Genomic DNA, 20,155 nt, shown 5'->3' on the forward strand with positions numbered 1-20,155 from the left:
GTATTCATTTATTTATTCATTTGTCTCAGTGCTCAGGCAATACTAATGATGTTAGCTGTGTCACACTTTGACATGATGATGTACTTTCTCTCATGCGAAATTGAGAATACAGGCCCCTTTTCTGGATCTTGTCGTTAACCTCGTGACCATATTGCTATGGTCTAAACTGAACCCCTAACTCTAGAGCCTCGTACTATACTACACACTTGGTCATGAATTGCATGGCAGTTTGATTTTTGCAGAGTTTGCTCTTGGTGTAAATGGTGTTGATTGAGGATGACTCTTCATACACTAATGTGACATTAGTTTTCTGACAAGACCATTTAATGTTTAATAATTTAATGTAAACCTTCATTATTCCTAACTGCTTTGTTTGCGGAGTTAATGGTGTCTTTAACGTTTTGCTAGTTCACGTTTAGAGAAAATACTGACTTGTGCACTTCTCTCCAGAAGCTCAATGATGAGTGTGAAGAGTGTCCTTTCTCAGCTACCCATTTGTGTTTTGCTCCTTGTATGACTTGCATGTCTTAACAGTTTCTCTCTCTCTTTTTTTTTTTTTTCCAATTTGTCTCTTTAGCAGGTAATTGCTGCCATGGAAACGCAGCTGTCCAACGGGCCGACCTGCAACAACACAAGCAACGGTCCCTCAACCATCTCAAACAACTGCTCCTCGCCCGTGGAATCGGGCAGCATAGAGGACAGTAAAACTAACTTGATAGTGAACTATCTGCCTCAGAACATGACCCAGGAGGAGCTCAAGAGCTTGTTTGGAAGCATCGGGGAAATTGAGTCCTGTAAACTAGTGCGCGACAAAATCACAGGTAACACCGCTGCTGCTGCTGCTGTGATTGGATGGTATTGGGGTCCACGGCAACACGTCATCCAGCATCATTACTCGCCGTTTGTCATTTTCTAATATTAGTCTGGCCATTGCTGGTAGCTCAAAATGTGCCTGATGTAACTGGGGGTGTCCGTGGTACTCGATCCTAAAAGTCGGACAGCGAGCTGAGCAGATCTCGCAACTCTGCCGTGAGTTCTTGTGCTTGAGAGCTTTTCGCACGCACTGCATTTTAGGGCTGCGACAATTAGTCGACATGTCTACACAAAAAAAAATAAGCTTCGGCACTTCATGTTATTGTTGCTGTGAATTGTTGAATGACAACATCACACTTTGGCCTCTATGTCATCATTTGAACGTGCACTGAGGTATCGAGCGCTGGCTGTGGTGTCGTTTGTAGTTGTTTACGTCCTGCAGGAAACGGAGAAGAACGGCTTTCTCCCTGAAAAGGCCCAAAAACTGAGCCAAAGTTTCTAAAGTTTAGGAATATTTTATGGAAAATGAATCCACAAAACGCACTCGGTGCAAACTTGGAAGTGCACCTGGCTTTCCAGGGTAGCACTACAATGATATACGAACACTTTAAACGTTGACACACCGGAGTCGCCGTATCATCACGCACCACAGAGGAGTTTGCAAATAACTCTGTTGAAGACAGATAGTTTTTTTTTTTTTAAATCACATGCTTATTTGTTAATTATCAGCCTATGACGCTTGTACATAAGTTTTTATGCACGGTGGAAAATCATGAAACAAGCTTGCTTAGCAAACAGTAGTTTGGTAAGTGCGTACTTTACGCCAGTAATTAGTGAATTACAACCCCTGTCAATACTAGTTTCTATACTGAATTGTAACGCTCTTTCACTTAACTGTGTTATTTAGTGCACATTAATTCAATATTTAAAAGTCACCTATTATACTCATTTTCGGGCCTTTGTATTTGATTTCTGGCCCCTCCAGAGCAGCAACACATGATTCCCTGCACTGAAAGCTTTGTAGATCTGTGTCTCCCGCTGCTCGCTTCCTCGTATTTCCTGCATCCCGCGAAAACGTTCTGTTTCACTTCACTCCACCCCTGGCCTCCTCTGTGTACGCCTTCCGCCCAGCCCACTCCGCTGTGATTGGTCGCTGCTGAGCCACACTTCCTCAGTGTGCCGGTGCGGGAGTTGAGAGTAAACCGCAAACTTTACGAAACCGTCACAATTTAAACACTTACCGTCGTGAAGGCTTCACCCTTTAGCAGCTGTTTAGCGGCTAATCCAGCTTCGTAGGGACCCAGCGTGGGCTGAGTTACGGCCGCAAGGCAGACCGAAGGTCCCTGGACGTTTTTTGTGCCTTCCGTGTCCCCGGAAATATATTTTACTTTGTGTACTGACCGTGTTTTTGTTTTGTATTTTTGCGAGACATTTTAACAGGGCTTAGAATGATTTGGTTTCATACTGTTGACTTGTATCAAAACACTGTCCTAGCAGAGAAAATATGGACGCTGAAACCATCACTTCAGTCATAGAGTCGTTTATTATTAGACAAGAATATCTGCACAACTTAAGTCCACACCAAGCACAAAGCAGGAAGAGCTCCATACAACCCATGTTACCATGCTGGCAGCGTGAACATCGCTATAAGGAGAGAAACTTGAGAGTCTGCCTCTTCAGTTTGCCAGCGAACACAACACACATAACAAGCAGAGCACAGAGTTAGCGGTGGTGGCTAACAGTTCATCAACACCATTCAGCGGTTGTACGTTGCAAGTAGTCTTAAAACTAATGTTGCTTGAGGTCACAACACACTCACAAATACATGTTTCCAAATATTGCCGTGGCTGACTATTATCTCATCGTTCACCGGCCGAGTCGAGCCCATCTCACTCCCGTTGCCGACCGGACCGGTGTTCCATGGCATCCGCATTAGGCTGAACAAACCTCCAACATTTTCTCTGTTCGTTCCACTCCGACGGTTGTGGCCCTTGGTGCTTCGGTAGTCGCTCGGTATTTTTTATTTTATATTTTTTAATTTCCCTGACACCAAAAAAACATTTTCTTGGAGCAGCACATTGCGACATCACTTCCGGAGCAGAGCAGGGGAGGGCGGAACCAGTCCGAGAGGGTGCCGAGCTTGGCCATGAAAGGAAATCCAGAACGCATTGACTTCAATGCGTTGCCAGTGTTAAAAAAAACTCAGTGAACAGAGCGTTCAGAACCATGCCCAACAACTTGCAGGGCTCACGTCCAAACGCATGAACCTCATTATTTGACGTTTTTACATGGTTTGATACTAGGATTCAACATTGTAGCAGTATTTAGAGCTCAGAAAAGTGGAAAAGCATCATAGGTGCCCTTTAACATGTAAGAAATCTGTTTAAGATATTTAAGTGTGATAAACATTGCAACCTTTAAATCGTGAATTAATATAACTGATATTTTGCATTGTAAAATATAACAACTAAGTCACAGATAAATGCTGTGTGTGTCATCATTTTGATATTTATTTAAAGACATGCTGTCATCGTTCAACAGTAAAACACAGGTGTGAAGATTTAAGCAAGTTGGGTTAAACAGAAGTCTAAAATAGGGTGGCGAAAATAAAGAGAATCATGACTAATCGAGAAAAAAATAATCAAAAGACTAGTCAACAACAAAAATAATGTTTAGTTGCAGCCTGACTACATATTAGGATATTTGTTGTAAAAACAAAAATAAATAAAAAAATCCAAAGAGTTTCTTCGAATGGCTTCTTAAAATGTCAGAAGAGCCCGTCGACGTCTGTGGGCTTCTTCCGTTCTGTGCCTTCGTCATGGTGACCGAGAGTCTCTTTTGACAAGCGGCATGTTTGTCAATTAGAGATCAAGTCAACAAGCTTGATGTACACTGAAATTGGGGATTTGATGTTTCAATAGATAAGATGTTGCAGCATTGTCTATCTACAGTAGCCTAAAATGTGGACCCAATGGGCTTTTACATTTACGCACTGGCGTTGCATTTGGAATAGCAAAGGTGTGAGTTCAGCTCGGCCATCATGAAACGGGAGTTAACATTGCTTGCTGTTTGTTCCTGTTGGATGTTAATAAATCTTTTTTTGAATTTGAATTTTCTGCCCTTATAAATGTGAACGCCGCAGCTGTTTGGGGCTTTAATGTGAGGAGTGAGGAGCTGACTTGAGCAGGTAGACGATGGCTGGGGCTGCGCTCCCTGTTAAGGTCACCCGGACCTTCCTCCTCCATCTGCTTTTTATGTGACACATGAGGCAGTTTTTACAGCGGCACATCAAATCTGCTCCATCTGCATTTTTGGTCCGTTGATGTTGAGCAGCTGTGCGTCAGAGCCGACGCTGCTGCAGTTCATGTGCAAAGGAGCAGCGGTCCTGTGTTGGAAAACAAATCGCCTGTTTTGATGAAAGAAAATGTGCATTACTATGTGCATATACTACCATCATATATACATATTATCACTGTGTTGTATTGACTGACAACACAGGGCGTTTAAGCGTGACTCGGGCTCAATTTGAAAATGAAGTTTTGATCTTTGACGCGACGCGAGCACAAAATGATTGAAGAATTACCCTGGAAAGGAAATGGTGGCTTAAACTGTTTAACATTGAAGCAAAGCGGATTTAATCAGACGGCTTCACCTGGAGGGCATCATATCCTTAATGTGTTTATCTTCTAAAAAACATAGACAATAAACCTCATTGTTGGATTGTCTCGCTTGGATGAAGAAGAAACGGCTAAAGTGAAGTTTGAACCCCAAAGTCTGACCAAAAAAAAACAAAAAAAAAAATTGCATTCATTGAAAATCATTCACTTTTTTTTTACTGACTGAATATTACATAAATGAGTTTTCCAGCACCAGATCTTGGAAATATTAAAATGGCACCATTTGCTGGTTGGAATTGGTTCCTTTTTTGTTCATACATCAGCAGTTTCTTTCTAAAAGCAGGAGTGTTCGGCTCTGTCCGCTTTCTCCTGGGGATGTTCTTGCATTTGAATAATAAATGAAGAGAAGTTGTTGTCATTGTACACAACAACCCGTACAATGAAAACGGTGGTTTGTAATGCACACAATCTATCGTCTTGACTCATGAGTTAATTTGTCTGATGATGCTTTCCAGGTGCCAATCAGCACTCAAACATACGAGCATCATTTTACAACATGAATTGAGGTATTAGAACTGAAACTACCAAACAACTTTTCTAAATTAGCAAGACTTTTATCGCATAAATTACTTTCACATCCTCAATCATTGTAGTATGATTAATCTGGAATCTCCGTCGGTAACTGGCATGCATTATTGATCTGCCTTCCCGTTGAAAAGTCTTGAAGCAGCAGCAGTTTTTTTTCTCTCTCAAATGAAGCAATAAAACTGCTCTTTTGATTCGTTTTTACTGAATAAAAAGCTGGAAGTAAGACGGGGAGGGGGACACTGATTCAGACTCGGACGCGGAAGAAAACGAACGCCCTTAATGTTATTCAAAGCCTCCGAGTCATTTCTCAGGAATCATGCTCTGATTAAATTTCTGTTTTACATAAAAGCCCATCCCCCTCCAGACTTTGTTTCTTTTGTCTCTTGCTCGGCCCTGCGGCCGTGGATTTAAGCCGGCCTACATCTGCGTGCGGGGTGCTCCATCTGATGTCGAGTAATCGCAAGAGAGATGCGCGCTTCCTCTCCGCGTTAAACGTTCTCGCCACTGCTTGCAGCTTAAGTCTTTGTGTTGTTGCTTTTGTTCTCATGCCTCCCCGCTCCCACCATGGGCAGCACTTCTCTCTTTACTGGAAGCTTGGTGTCGTTCTCTCTGTGTCACAGTCCGCCCCAGCATGTCTCCTTGGTGCTGGAACCGCAGCTGAAAGGGAACACAAAGTTTTTAATTTTTTTAGACCGTGTTCTTCACCAAGTGAGCGCGTGCAAGAAACTCCCATGGGAAGAGCTGGTGGAATTGACACATGACATGCAACTGAGAGCGGGGCAGTTTGCCCTGCAGGCTCAGGTGCCGCTGTCGTTTTACCAGCTCATCTCAAAGGCTCGTCGTGGGTTATCCTGGTTATCACAGTACCCGAGCTGTGAGGTGAAATCAAGTTTATGAATTTTTGACTTCATCACAGCAGAAATGTTCCCACGAGAGCAGTGACTCTCATAACTAAATATCTGTCAACATTCAGGAGGGGTCCCCATCCTCTTGATTGTTAATTGAGATTGCTCAATACCAATCTAGATTTTCTTAACATGCAGGAGGCCTATTATAAAATTGTAATTTTATTTAATTGATGCAACTATGTATCTATTTGGCATCAGAGCTTCTAACCTCACCTTTTTTTCAATTCTTCTGCGACGTGTAAAACGGGTCACTTTTGCTTTTATGAAAAGCTTTTAAAAAATGTAATATTAGACAGGGTGATCTTAAAGACATTTTAGTGACCATTGGTGAATATATAATAATATACAATGTTATTTTTAGCTTTTTGAAAAAATTAGACCCCCTTAGAATTTTGCTTCAAAGCTTTCAGGGGGTCTCATGGGTTAGTTGTTGGGGGAGGGGGTGGGTCCGACCCCCCCCCTCCCCCTCCTCCCTCCTCCCCCCAATCCTTCCTGTATTTCGCACACTGGTTATAAGCTCTACAACAGACTGTCTAATGTGACATCATTAAACTGAACCAGATTTTTTTTTTCTTCTCTCCAACCTCAACTGCCTGCGTGTTGTGCCGGCGTTTTGCAGGCCAGAGTCTCGGCTATGGATTTGTGAACTATGTGGACCCAAAGGATGCGGAGAAAGCCATCAACACCCTGAATGGCTTGAGACTTCAGACCAAAACCATCAAGGTAAAGATGCACTGTCCACATGCACTCACCCCACCCAGTGTGCTCTGTACGCCACAAAAACTCCCAAGACATGCCGCTGCTGCCGTCTCGATCTCGGGGCTGAAGAATAACGAGGGCGCAGAGAATGTGGGGAATGAGAAGGGGAGCCTATTGTTAATCTGGGCACATGCAGCTTTGCCAGGGCCTGAAGTGGAGCAGAACTGTTTCTATGGTTGCGTGTACCGTAGCTCTGCTGTATGCCTTTACAGGGAGGTGGCCGCCATTAGCATTCACTAGGCAGCGCTGCACTTGATGTGCTGCTCGGGAAAAACTCATTTGCTTCATATAGTGCTGCGTGCGTGCGTGCGTGCGTGCGTGCGTGCGTGCGTGCGTGCGTGTGTGTGTGTGTGGCTTGTGCACGGACACACACACACGTTGAAGTTTCCAGTGCGGCTGCCACCCCTTGAGACATGTTTGTTGCACAAATTGCACTCTGCTGTTTTGCTTTTAGCTTTAAGCTTGAAGTAATTCCACACCGCCGACATTACCACCGTTCCGCTGAGTCGTATATCCTCTGGCAGCTGCTGACGTGACACGTGAGCAGCTGCTCTCGGCTCTCTTTATGGCACGTCGTAAAGAGAGCCGTTATAGATTGCACGTATTGGGGATGGGCGAAATGTTATCGTTTGCGATGTATCGTCAAAAATATTCCCCACAGTAAGAATATGTCATCTCGCGATAATAACGATAAACTCCTGTTGATGACGTAATTACGTGCACAACGCACTTGTTGGCAATGGTGTAGGTACCAGACTCTGTCTACCGAATGTACACCAGCAGCTCACACGTAGAGCACAATAACAAGCATTGCGGAAGGCGGGGCTGATAGCGTACACACGGTGCTTGAGAATGGATTGTGGATTGTGTGCAAAACACAACATAAGCAATTTGCAAACCTCCTGTTTTACTTTTTATTGACTTTTTTTGGGGGGTGGGCGGTTGACTGGGATATTGAGGCAGGAAACCTAAATGACAAAAGAATTAGCAAATTTTTACTGGCACGACTCCCAGTCAACCTCGACATGGATCTTTTTAAGGCTTTGTGTTCTAAAGTAACTCGAAGCAGAAGTTCAACTCTGTCGTTTATCCACACCGTCTTTTAATGAGCGGTCTTTCTTTCTATTCTCAACAGTGCTCATGATGTTAGCGAGCTGCTGCTACTTTAAACACAGCGTGCTTCAGGTGTTCTTCTTCTTCCTCCGCCTTCGGGGAGTGAACTTGAGGTGCCTGCATCATCTTATGCTGTTTCCAGCGTCTCCTTGTAAACGGGAATTTTTAAATTTGAAAAGGCCCCTTAGTGAAAAGTTAATGTGTATGAACGTATGATCACGCATACGCATTGCTCTGTAACTGCGGAGAAAATAACTGCGTCGTAACGACAGTCTCGCTTGAAAAAACGCAGAGCTGCAAGTACGCACGTCCCATTTGTGTCACTGTGTATTAGCGTTTGAATGATCATAGTCGATTAATGATGAACGCCTCCTGTTCAAGCTGGTGTGCTTGTAAACTGGGGAGGGCTGTTTTGAGTGGGTGACAGTCAGGGTCCAGAAGCAGACGCCCAGGTTATACTGCCTGGGCGTCAGGAGGGGGGGCGCAAAAATCAGCCAACTGATGAGGAGGAGATGGAGGAAGAACTTATTTTACTTGAGTAATGCACTGTTGGAATAAGTGTATTTGCACCTTTGATTTATGTATTTTCACCTTTTTGCTGCACTTTTGTAAACATACCTCAAAAAATAAATGTTATTAAATCAAATTACTGTTCTTATGGGGATCGATACGTTGACCTGAGCCAGTGGTTACAATAGTGGGGCCCAGAGGGCCAGTGGCACATTTCCCTTATTGTCTACGTACTGTACGTACGTACGTATGTATGCATGTATGTGATAAAGCTGTTGTGTGTTGCGATAACGGTATGACTTGCGATAAATAAACAAATACTTAATTATACAGTGTTCATGTCTTTCTGCTTTGGATTTGCTGGTAACATAGACTGCAGACAATGAGTAGCCTATGCAGACACTGAAAAAACAATATTCAAGGTTTCCTTTCCAAACAAGATGTTTTTGTTGAAAGACCTGCACCTGGCAGCAGCTGCTATATTGACACTGTACCAACTTGTTTTAAACCAAATTTTACACACTGGACCTTTTAATAATCCTTTGCAGTTAATCACACTCGTTATGGCACATGTGCATTCATTCATTGTACCAGAAAATAAAAATGGATCTATCTACAGAAAAATCAGACGCATCAAATTAAGATAAAAATATTAATCTAAAACCCCTTTAAAAAACAAAAATTAAAAATAAAATACATATGAGATAAAAATGAAAAGAACAGGCTCTTTCTCAGGCAACATCAGGTACTGGATTTCAGCTGTATGTTGTTGTGCACATATTGCTGTGCAAAATGCATTTTTGAGGACATGCAGGATGGTGAATTTGTGATTACCCAGGGGTGTAATTACCTATTGATCCATAGGACCCGCAAGATGACTCCCCCCACCCTCCCCCCTTTCTATTTCTCTGCGGTGTTTAAGGACAGATGTTGATTTATGCTGCATATTTGTGGGTGTGGACTTGTGCGCCGAGGCTCCAGCGGAGCATGGGGAGGGTGAGATTGATTTGAAAGAATTATAAATTTGCTACTGAATGTCAGCTGTGCGGATGGGGCCAAATTCTGCATCCATTTCTGTGAGGCTTCTAGCTGTACTCGCGGACAGAATATGAACTGTCGTAACGTTCCTGAGATACTCGGTTAGTCTGAGACGGAGAGGAAGACGCAGCAGTGCACCAACCTGCACATTTCCCGATAGTGTGCGAGGATTCTCATTCCAAGTCACGTAGCAGTGGTGTCTGACTCACCTGATGGCTTCAAATGGAGTATTTACAGACTTTCATTTCATCTAACTGCACGTTGTGATGCCTGTTAGATGGAGGTGGAAGTTTGGTCTTTGCGATAATCAGAAGCTCAGGTTCAGAAGTTTGGACCACAGATGCTAGTCATTCAGTCTCGAGTTGTGCCGCGGAGAGGAAATGCATGCTTAAAATATGTATATAAGTGGATGTTTTTGTATCCTGTACATCAAAACATTCTAGAATCTAGATGGGCCCAAATGTTGAGTGGTGGGGTGGTACAACTGCTGTCCATGGGGAGTGTTTTAGTCTGTGTTTGCTGTCCATGTAGAATGTGTTTATGTTTGGGAGGGAAAGAGTCCAGAATTGTCCATGATCCACCGTTAAATGCGGTCCTCGTCCTGATCCTGGTGGCAAAGTTGAAGCAGTGGCACCAAGACTCCCAGGACTGCACTCTCCAGCTCCAGGCGTCGTGGTCATCACCTGCCAGAGACACACAGAGACTGTGGCAGTATCATGCAAATAATCGGTACTACAGGTGGAGAGGAAAAAGCGATAGAAGCACCAAAGAAAGATCTCCCTCAGCGGCCTAGGCCTATAGCAGCACAACTGACAGTGGGTAGATACTAACTGTAAGCTTTATGGAAGAGGAAGGTCTTAAGTGTATTCTTAAATAAACCAACAGTGTCTGCCCCCCGCACCAAGGCCAGAAGATGGTTCCAAAGTAAAGGAGCCAAAAAGCTAAAACTCCTACCCCTGATCTAATTGTAGAGACTTTAGGAGCTACCAAAAGTCCTGAATCCTCAGAGCGAAGGGCTCTTGGAGGATGATACAGTTCAATAAGTTCTTCAATGTAGGAAGGACCCTGAGAGTGAAGAGCTTTATAAGCAATTAGCAAGATCTTAAATTCAATTCTAGATCCAACTGGAAGCCAATGTAAAGATGCTAAAACTGGTGTAATGTGCTTCCTCCTCCTCGTTCCAGTTAGTAGACGCATTCTGTGTCAATTGTAAGGTCCTAAAGGGAGATTTTGGGCACCCTGATAATATGGAATTACAGTAATCTAGCCTAGAAGTAACAAAAGCATGAATTATTTTTTTTTCTGAATCTTTGAGAGATAAGAAATTTCTAATTTTAGCAACATTTCTTAAATGGGGAAAAAGCTGTCCTTGCTACATTCTGAATATGGGAGTTGAATGTCAAGTCCTGATCAAAAATGACTCCAAGGTTTCTTACAGCATCATTCGAGGCAAAAGTGGTATTGTTTAAGCTAATGTGACCATTGCAAATTTTTTTCGCTAAGCTCCCTTGGGCCGACAATAATAACCTCAGTTTTGCTGGTATTGAGCATGAAACATTTTTTTGCGTCATCCAAGTTTTGATTTCACTTAAGCAAGTTTCTAATTTAGCTAACTGATGCGCCTCATCGGCTTTAAATGACAGATATAACTGTGTGTTGTCTGCATAACAGTGGAAACTGATGTTATGCCGTCTAATGATATCACCAATAAAGTAAATATAGTTTACGGAGAGGGTGAGATCTGTAAATAGTGGCTTTTATTTGTTCAATGAAAATTATATATTAACTGATTTTCCTTCAATTATGTGCAAACATATGTAAGTATATGATAATATGTGGCCTACACGAATGGCCTACATTTTATGCGAACTCTGTTTTGTTTAAATATAGCGCTTGATTTATCTCTGCCTGAAATTATGCACAGCACCTGCTCTTCTTTTTTCGACTTGAACAAACGGAACACAAGGCCTTGTCTGTTGTGCAAAGTTTCTACTCAAGACATGCTGCTTCTGTGCCTTCACTTGACCCGCTTTATCCTCCCTTTGCAGGTTTCCTATGCGCGTCCAAGCTCTGCCTCCATCAGAGATGCAAATTTGTACGTCAGTGGCTTGCCGAAAACCATGACTCAGAAAGAACTGGAGCAGCTCTTCTCTCAGTACGGACGCATCATTACCTCACGCATCCTGGTGGACCAGGTGACCGGTGAGTTGTGGATTTATTCATTTGAAGTTTCCAATTTTTCCTTCACCTAAAATTCAGTGACTCTCAATAAAGAGGCAATGCCAAGCCTGGGTAGTACCTTGGGGGTGATTTCATATCCCCAAAATGCAATTTTCCACCAGAGGTCTTCATAAAAATGCATAGGATAGACTGTGAGATGACCATAAAGGAGAAGCAGGACTGGTTTTTCAGTCCGGTCCAGCAGCAGAAGGTATTCTGCTACACTTCCCTTTTTTGTCCTCAATCCCCAAGGTGTACACACAATACCTGTTTCATTGCAAGAAATGCATTTAGAGAAGATTTTCACTCCGTTTTCTCAGTTTGCAATTCAAAACTGAAACACTAGTGTAAAACAATTAAGGAAAAAAAACCTTCAAGCATGCTGCTGAATGTGAAATATTGTGAACAGTTGATGCTAGGCTTGGAACACAAATCTCTCTTTCCTGACTACTTCCTGACTGCTTGGCACTATCACCTGTGATGTTTGCTCGGCAAGAACTTCTTTAGAAACTATTTATGAAATGTCTGAAATTAGTTTTTAATGTTGAAGTAAAACAACTATGCATGCATCAGGTACTTTAATGCATTTCATCAGGACAAGGGGTGAGTGAAAAACTTGTATGAGCTAAGAAGAAATTAGACGTGGTCCGTAAAAACAGTTGACTCCTCAGCAGCACGGTGTATTATTATATAATTGGGTGCCATCCAGACAGCACAGCAGACCCTTGTCACTGATCCATGCAGCAGTGGTGGTCTCGTGCACTTGCCTCTTCTCTTGCTGCTGCTGTGCTCACAGATAATCCCAACTGACTAGTTTTATTCAATTCAGATGAAATGGATTTTCAATATTGTATCTATTTTTACAGTTTTACAAATAATTGTCAAATTATACACACCTGGTACAAAAAATGGGTGGTTGGCATTTCAGGTGAATTTTCAGAATGCACTAAAAATAAGCCCTGAGTTTGACCTTCTCTAAACTTTTGTGTGCTATTGTGTTCCTCTGTGCTACTTTCAGTATTACATGTTACACTCTAACAAAGTAAAAAGTAGCGAAATCGCACAAGTGCCAGTGTCTCGTCCATGAGTGGACCACTGAATGCTCCGGTTCAGTGACTGTATTTAGTCTGTCCTTCATGATGCTGCTAACACATCAAGAAATCAGAACCCCTTTGACCACAAGGCAGGGGTAGACCATAAGGGAAATTTGCCACTGGCCCTCTGGGCTTTTGAATATCCCTGGCCCCACTATTGTAACCACTGACCCAAGTCAACATCAGGTTTCAATTCCCATAATAGTGAAAAAAGAACAATTTGATTTAATAACATTTATTTTTTGAGGTAGGTTTACAGAAGTGCAGCAAAATGGCAAGCAAATACACGTATTCCAACAGTGCATTACTCAAGTAAAATAAGTTCTTCATCTCCTCCTCGTTGGCCGAGTTTTGTACCCCCTCCTGATGCCCAGGCAGTATAACCTGGGCGTCTGCTTCTGGGTTCTGACTGCCACCCACTCATACAGCCCTCCCCACAGTTTACATGCACACCAGCTTGAACAGGAGGTGTTCATTGTTAATTAACTATTAAAATATTAGTAACATAAATATAAATAATTCAAACACCGATGTACAATGTCACAAATGAGACACGTGTGCTTGCAGATCTGCGTTTTCAAGCACAACCGTCGTTATGACGTTGTTTTCTCTGTGGTTACACAGCAATGCGCATGCATTGTCACATGTTCATACACGTTAACTTTTCTCTAAGGGGCCTTTTCAAATTTTCAAATTTCCTATTACACGGAGACGCTGGAAACGACTGAAGACAATTTAGTACCTATGCCTGGCCTGGTGTGTCGCTGTGAGTTTACTCCCTGAAGGCGGAGGAAGAAGAAGCAGTAGCTCGCTAACACAATGAGCACCACTGAGAATAGAAAGAAAGATCGCCTGTGAAAAGACGGTGTGGATGAAAAACAGTTGAGCTTCTGCTTTGAGTTATTTTAGAACACAAAGCCTTAAAAGGTCCATGTCAAGTTTGACTGGGAGTTGTGCCAGTAAAAATTTTACAAATTTTTTTGTCATTTAGGTTTCCTGCATCAATATCCCAGTCTGCCGTCCCAAAAGAAAGTCAATAAAAAGAAAAACAGGAGGTTTGCAAATTGCTCATGTTTATTTTTTACTTTGCACAGAATCCACGATCGATCCACGAGCACCGTGTGTTATTGTTCACCTTTGTTTGCGGTTTGTTGTACTGGAGGTTTAATGGGAAGACTGTAGGCTGATCAGTAGTAGCAGTAAGTCCGTTGCCCGATGTTGTTAATGTGAGTGTTCGTCTGCACCTCACAGCTGCTCAGATTGCAAGGCGGGAGGTGGGGTTTAGAGCTGTGACATCAGCGTTTCCCAAAATGATCAGTTTCGGTGTTTACACAAAGCCGGGCAAGGAGGCGTTCCACTAGGGCTGGGCGATATGCACTAAAAGTCATATCCCGATATATTTGGGCTGAATATGTATATACGATATATATATCTCGATATTTTTTCCACAAAGTGAGAGCAAATGTTCAAATTCAAAATGAAATGAATGACTAATGATAAATAGGTTTCTTCACCTGGTTCATGAGTGAAAGTTCAGCTGTTCAAAAAACAATAAAATGTAAACATAAATACTGTATAACAAAAAAGGAGTACTTCTTTTTAATTAAAGCTTTGTAGGGTGCACATTTAAAAAAAAAAAAGCCTATAAAATAAGCCAATCTTTTTCTGAAATAAGTATATTTATATAAGAAAAGTACAATATTAACTTTTTTTTAGTTTGACAACTATAAATGGCTTATTAAAATCAAATTATAGATTATCTTCTCCTTTCTAACAAATCACAGATGCAAATAACGCGCATTATAAAAGAACTAAATATGGCAAACCATTTATAAAAGAACAAAGTGCTCAGATTTTTTTTTTCGGGTTGTGGATGACCTATGGCTGGGGCTTCTGCAGCGCAGTGCAGTTTCACACTCTTTGTACTGCAGTTGTGTGCCACTGTTTTTGGTGGTAAACGATTTGCTGTGCCTCCACCCTGAATGTAACTTGTGTACAGCACTCCCTACAAATAATGTTTTTCGGGACTGAGCCACAGCTAAGGCCTGCTCTCGTCAGAGCAAGTCTTCGTAAGGCGAAGACTCGATTGTTCTACGTATGTTTATTCGGGACTGAGCCTCAGCGAAGGCCTGCTCTCATCAGAGCAGGTCTTCGCAAGGCGGAGACTCGATTTTTCTTCGTATGTTTATTATTATTTACAAAACATGCTCCAAAAGTCACCAAATTTGGCACGGAGGTACAAACTGGTACAAAATGAAAGAAAATGAAGAAAAAAAAGGAAAAATTCCACTTCTAGCGCCCCCTAGAAATGGCCCTAGCTTCCACTAGGAAGGTCGAAAAAATATGGGGAAAAATTCTCTACTCTACTTTTGTTGCCCGACAAACAGGAAGTGAGCTATTGTGAAAACATAAGGCTCAGAAAGCGCAAGTCTGACAGGCTTGAAAATTTAGTATGACATAGACTGGACCTTCATTACAAAGAATCATCAAAATCTTTTTCATAACTCAAACCGTTTTCGTGCAACGGCCCTCCAAAGTCGATGCACTTTTGAAAATTGACCAAAAATCGCTCAAAATGCCCACTGAAAAATATAAAAAGCCTCTAGCGCCCTCTAGGAAGGTCGAAATGACATGGGACAAAAACCCACGCGTTCCTTGGATAGAGACCTACATTCTGACACTCTGACCTTTGAAATCATCCAGAATCACAGAACTCAACAACCGTGAATGCTGCAGGTTTCAAAACTTTTGTTTTACACAGACTAGACTGTCATTAGGTCAACTTAAAAGGAATGGTCCGGAAGCGTTGCACCGTTTTCATTTTATAGCCCTTTAAAGTCGATGGATGTCAAAACTGACCAAAAAACCCCCCCCAAAAAACCACCAGAAAACTAAAAATGCACGTAGCTGCCTCTAGGAACATCGAAAATTCACGCAGCGAAAAAACCCACGCGTTCGTCTCATCAAGCTCTACGTCGCGTACGCTCAAATTTTTTTGGGTGCGACAAACAGGAAGTGAGATATTTGAAATTGTTTGAGATCGCCTAAATCAGGGGTGTTCAAACTTTTTTCACTGAGGGCCACCTACATAAAAATATAGGAGGGATGGGCCACTTACTAGAAATGAGGTATATAGCCTTAACTTTAGTGTATTAAAATTGGAAAAATCAATTAAAAGTGATCCAATATGTTATACTGTTGAATATAATTAAAGACAAAACTGCCTTCATCACAGCTTTCCATAAATGGATCTTTATTGATTTATTCAGAAAAAGCTTTGGTAGCTCATTCTCAGAACAGCAGCCTCAGATTTCTTTTTAGAAATCAGAAGAAGATTTACAGTACAGAGAAAAAACAAAGGGGAAAATGGGACGGGTAAATTTCAAGCTTATTTAAGTTCTTAGGCTTAGCAACACAGCTATTAACGTTCGTTTGAAACGGTTGTTAACATTAACAGACTGAACTGGACTTAATAACAGGAGTGCATATAATTTTAGTAAATTATTCTGGTGAGTATCATCTGCGCTGGGTGTGTAAATCGGGCCATCCAGCTGCGGTGCTGATCCGACGCCACTCGTGCCAAAAATCCTGACAAATGTCACTCAATCAAGGAACAAATCTGCATCAGATGAGATTAGCTGACTTTGCGTGTGCAGTGTGTACGCTGTGCACAGCGGTGTGTTCTGTGTGTTAACAAGAAAAACACATATAAGCCGTAGTTTGGACACCCCTGGCCTAAATGAAAAAGATTACCAATATCTTTCATGGAGATGCCGAAATGGCTGAGTTCTAAGCTAAGGTGTCCAAGGTTGCAAAACCGCAGCTAGCAGAGCTAGTGGAGCTAACGCTGCCCCCGCTAGTTGGGAGCCCTAATGCCGTTCTCTTTCTCTCCTTCTTTTTCAACACACATAAATGGTTGCAGTTTCCTTTAGGAAAGTGCTACAGACGTCATTCAAACATCCACGTGTTTGTCTCATCAAGGCCTATATTTTACATTTGACAGCCACTTCAAAAAAAAAACTGGAAGTAAAAAATCTGCATCATTTGCATACACAGGCTTATGATGATTAATTAGACCCATTTGCATCATTTGCATAGACTTCTTTCAGAGTCAGCAGATGTCGCCGGGCGTCTGCAGAGGTCATGGGTCATCAGGGGTCGGTATCGGCCACGGCGGCTCAGTCCCGCAAATGCTGCTTGCAGCTTTAATTTTGTTTTTCATCTGATAATTGGAATCCAAACCATCTCCACATTACTGAGCCCCTGATTTTTCTTTAATCAACCAATTCCTCCTCCGTACGCTTCCTTCATGTTAAGTATGCCGGTCTGTCTGTGAAGGTTCTCAACAATCCAAGTCATCTTAAGGTGGAAGGGTTAAGTTAAGGCAAATTGACTCAAAAGATGCTTCGCCTCTCAACCCTTCCACCTTAAGTGTGCCGGTTCGGATGCGCTTCCCCCCTCTGTGCATAAACGAGGAGGGGCGGGGTGGGGAGCAGAACAGAGCACTCCGATTCCGCAGCTTACCAGGAGCAAGGATCGCAGCAAAATTTGAATTATATCGATATCGACGATGTGACCTAATTCCATATCGCGTTCTAAATATATTGATATATTTTTTATATCGCCCAGCCCTACGTTCCACGGGAGCAAGCAAGATGTGTTTACGTCCCACCGAGAGTACAGCCCTGGCTGTCTTTGATCGGGATCCGATAACATGTTAGCAGTAGATATCGAGACGATTTCACAGCCGCAATTGCAAAACTCAGAACCATGGGGAATTAATGTGAAATTTGATTTTTGTCCTTTTTTTTGTACCACTGGGCCAGCGGTTTGAGTGTTCTGGTGACCTTGATGGTTTTTAAAGTACGCCCAGGCCAGTTATATTGTCGACCCCAGCAAGGTCACAACAGGTCACTGAGACATTCCCTTTTTTCGTTGATGTATTCCTACAGCTTCTCTTAAAGCAGCTCTAGGTAACTTTCGGTGGAAATGGCGAAGTGACGAAGTAAACACACTGCAGCGCTAGTTTGATGTGGGAAAATACAAATAGTCGCCTAGCTGGAGTGCTCGTATATGTTCAGGAAAAACACCAATATGAAATGGCTAAACAGACATTGACAATAACGTCGTAGCAAACGTTCAACACTTTTATGACTTCGTCTTTCATCAAGGTTAATTATTGGGTTCCATTCCGTCATTTTGTAATCTTATGTACTTGTAATAGTAGTATGTAGACCGCCTCTAAATAAACGTGATGTTGCCGTATCGTGGTTCATCCGGCGTGTCGAGTCGCGCTTGAAAGTTACGCTGTGCAGTTCCAGCTGGCACAACCCCCCTCTCGCTGCCGAGGCAGCACCATTGAGCCTATTAATCGGTTATGTACCGCTTTACTGAGTTTGGAATCATAATTTTACAGTCGAAAAGTTACCTAGAGCTGCTTTAAAGTAAAATGAGAAGAAGAAATGACCATTGCGTGTTTTTAGTGAGATTGGCGCATCTCTTAATATGTATTTAGTGCAACAACATGTTCAGTGTAGCGGTGTTTTGTGTTGCGTAAAATGAATACATGTACAATGTAAAAAATAAAGTGTCGAGTATTTATATTGCACCTTAGTCTGTTAAAATTGTGTAAGAAGGAGGGGTGTGTCTTGAAGCATGTTCTTCATCTACTGTCAAAGCTGCTCGTGAGGAGATGACTGAGGAAATGGCCAACAACTCTCCACAGGTGTTTCCAGAGGGGTTGGCTTCATTCGCTTCGACCGGCGGGTGGAGGCCGAAGAGGCCATCAAGGGTCTGAACTGCCAGAAGCCACCCGGCGCCACCGAGCCCATCACAGTGAAATTCGCCAACAACCCGAGCCAGAAGACCAGCCAGGCCCTGCTGTCCCAGCTGTACCAGTCGCCCAATCGAAGGTACCCAGGACCCCTCGCACAGCAGGCACAGCGCTTCAGGTAAAAGGGGCACGCCACTAGAAAGTTCAAGCCCAAGATAATACTGTTAGTGATCTTTGCTTCATCAGCAAGCATTTCTAGTAGCCTCACGGCATAGTTGTGGAAACGTTGTGTTGGAGCTCATAAACACTCGTCCTCATATCTCATCTCTAGCGTCCCTGTGTCCAACTCACCGCCGCTCTCTTAAGAAATGGCACATCATTGCATAGATTGAATAAAAGCTTCACCCTCTCCAGTTACACCTGACCTTTCAGGCATGTCTGCCGGAGGGTGATTATCTCATGCTTGCTGTGTTGTTGGCTGGCGATTCATAGAGCTGTTCACATTTCCATATTTTAGTCATACGGCTGTGATGTTACTCAGACGATCAGAAATACATCTCATCTGTCATCCTGTCTAAACACATCAGTCAGCTCACTTGGAACGTTTTACTAGAGATTAATCTGCCTCTGTGCTGTTTGTAGATTGGACAACCTGCTCAACATGGCCTATGGAGTGAAAAGGTAACTGTCTTCCTTTTTACTCGTCCAGTTTACTTTATTGCTGTACTTAATCGTGAGAGAATATCAAACTAAACACACAGCCTGTTTGTTCTGTTTTTTTTTTTTTATACCTGCAAAATGTCCTCGAAACCTGTCGTAGGTAGTTAAGGCTGATTAAGGTAGCGCTGGTTCAAAGAGAAACACACGCACACTCGTGTGAGAGAAACACACTAGCACACACACTCGTGTGTCTCTGACTGGCATCGATATGTATAATTCAGTAGGTGTAAGGCAGTCACTGTGTTGCTCATGTAAATAGCAGCGGTGAATGAGTGGGGATGGTATAAATGTACCTGAAGCCCATCAGCACAATGAGGTGGGTGGAGCCACGTCATCTGGAGGCCTCAGAACCTGTGGCGTCTGCGACGGTCACGCTGGCGCCGTATGTCACACATCCAATTCCTTGCACCACGAGATGCCAACGTGGCAGTGCGCACTCTGCCTCTGAGGAGAGCTGGAGTAATTACGTTGGCACTGTTTAGTGCCAGCTAATATCCCCAGAAAGTTGAGTAAATGAAATGTCAGCCTCCGCTGCGAGCGTGATGCGCACAGGTGCATCATCACGCACACCAATGTCCATGTTTGTCATGACACGTCTCGATTAGAATCTGTCTGCACAAGGACACACCTCTTACTGACTATTGCACAAAATTGCACCCTTGTATTATTTTATTATCGTTATTATTATTATTTTTATTTTTTTTAGACCGGCACTCGTACCTTGATCTATTATGCACAGTCCTTTCCTGTTTTAAACTTGGTTTCGTCAGACAAATTCCAGGACTCGCCAGGATGCCGGTTTGTCTCCATTCACTTGTGCAAGAAAACCTCCCCACAGTCTGATTGAAGTCAAGTTCATTGAGAGCTCAAAGGCCCATCCGGAGCCACAATAGACCTGCCATTTTTCTCATTGGACAGTGTCTCCAGTGTCCAATCGCTCTCCCGGCCCTTGATGCTGGCAACACACCTGTCATGGTGGATGTTCCCTTAGAGGCCAACTGG

General features: G+C 42.8%; 1 protein-coding gene across 11 annotated transcripts in view; it reads left to right on the forward strand.

The window, feature by feature from the left end:
* elavl2 (ELAV like neuron-specific RNA binding protein 2) overlaps positions 1–20,155 on the forward strand; it is a 39,249-nt gene that overhangs the window by 16,376 nt on the left and 2,718 nt on the right. For 6 of the 11 annotated variants that reach the window (XM_076035462.1, XM_076035460.1, XM_076035459.1 and 3 more), the window contains 5 exons: positions 578–821; positions 6,546–6,649; positions 11,395–11,548; positions 18,386–18,611; positions 19,076–19,114. In XM_076035462.1, coding sequence (XP_075891577.1) covers positions 578–821; positions 6,546–6,649; positions 11,395–11,548; positions 18,386–18,611; positions 19,076–19,114 — 767 coding nt within the window. The remainder of the gene's footprint in view (positions 1–577; positions 822–6,545; positions 6,650–11,394; positions 11,549–18,385; positions 18,612–19,075; positions 19,115–20,155) is intronic. The other 5 variants (XM_076035467.1, XM_076035466.1, XM_076035465.1 and 2 more) reach the window with 2 other exon arrangements.

The sequence above is a fragment of the Nelusetta ayraudi genome, unplaced genomic scaffold (assembly GCF_046127955.1).
Source record: "Nelusetta ayraudi isolate G7.1 ecotype Tasmania unplaced genomic scaffold, CSIRO-AGI_Nayr_v1 ptg000042l, whole genome shotgun sequence".
In the NCBI taxonomy this organism is placed as follows: domain Eukaryota; kingdom Metazoa; phylum Chordata; class Actinopteri; order Tetraodontiformes; family Monacanthidae; genus Nelusetta; species Nelusetta ayraudi.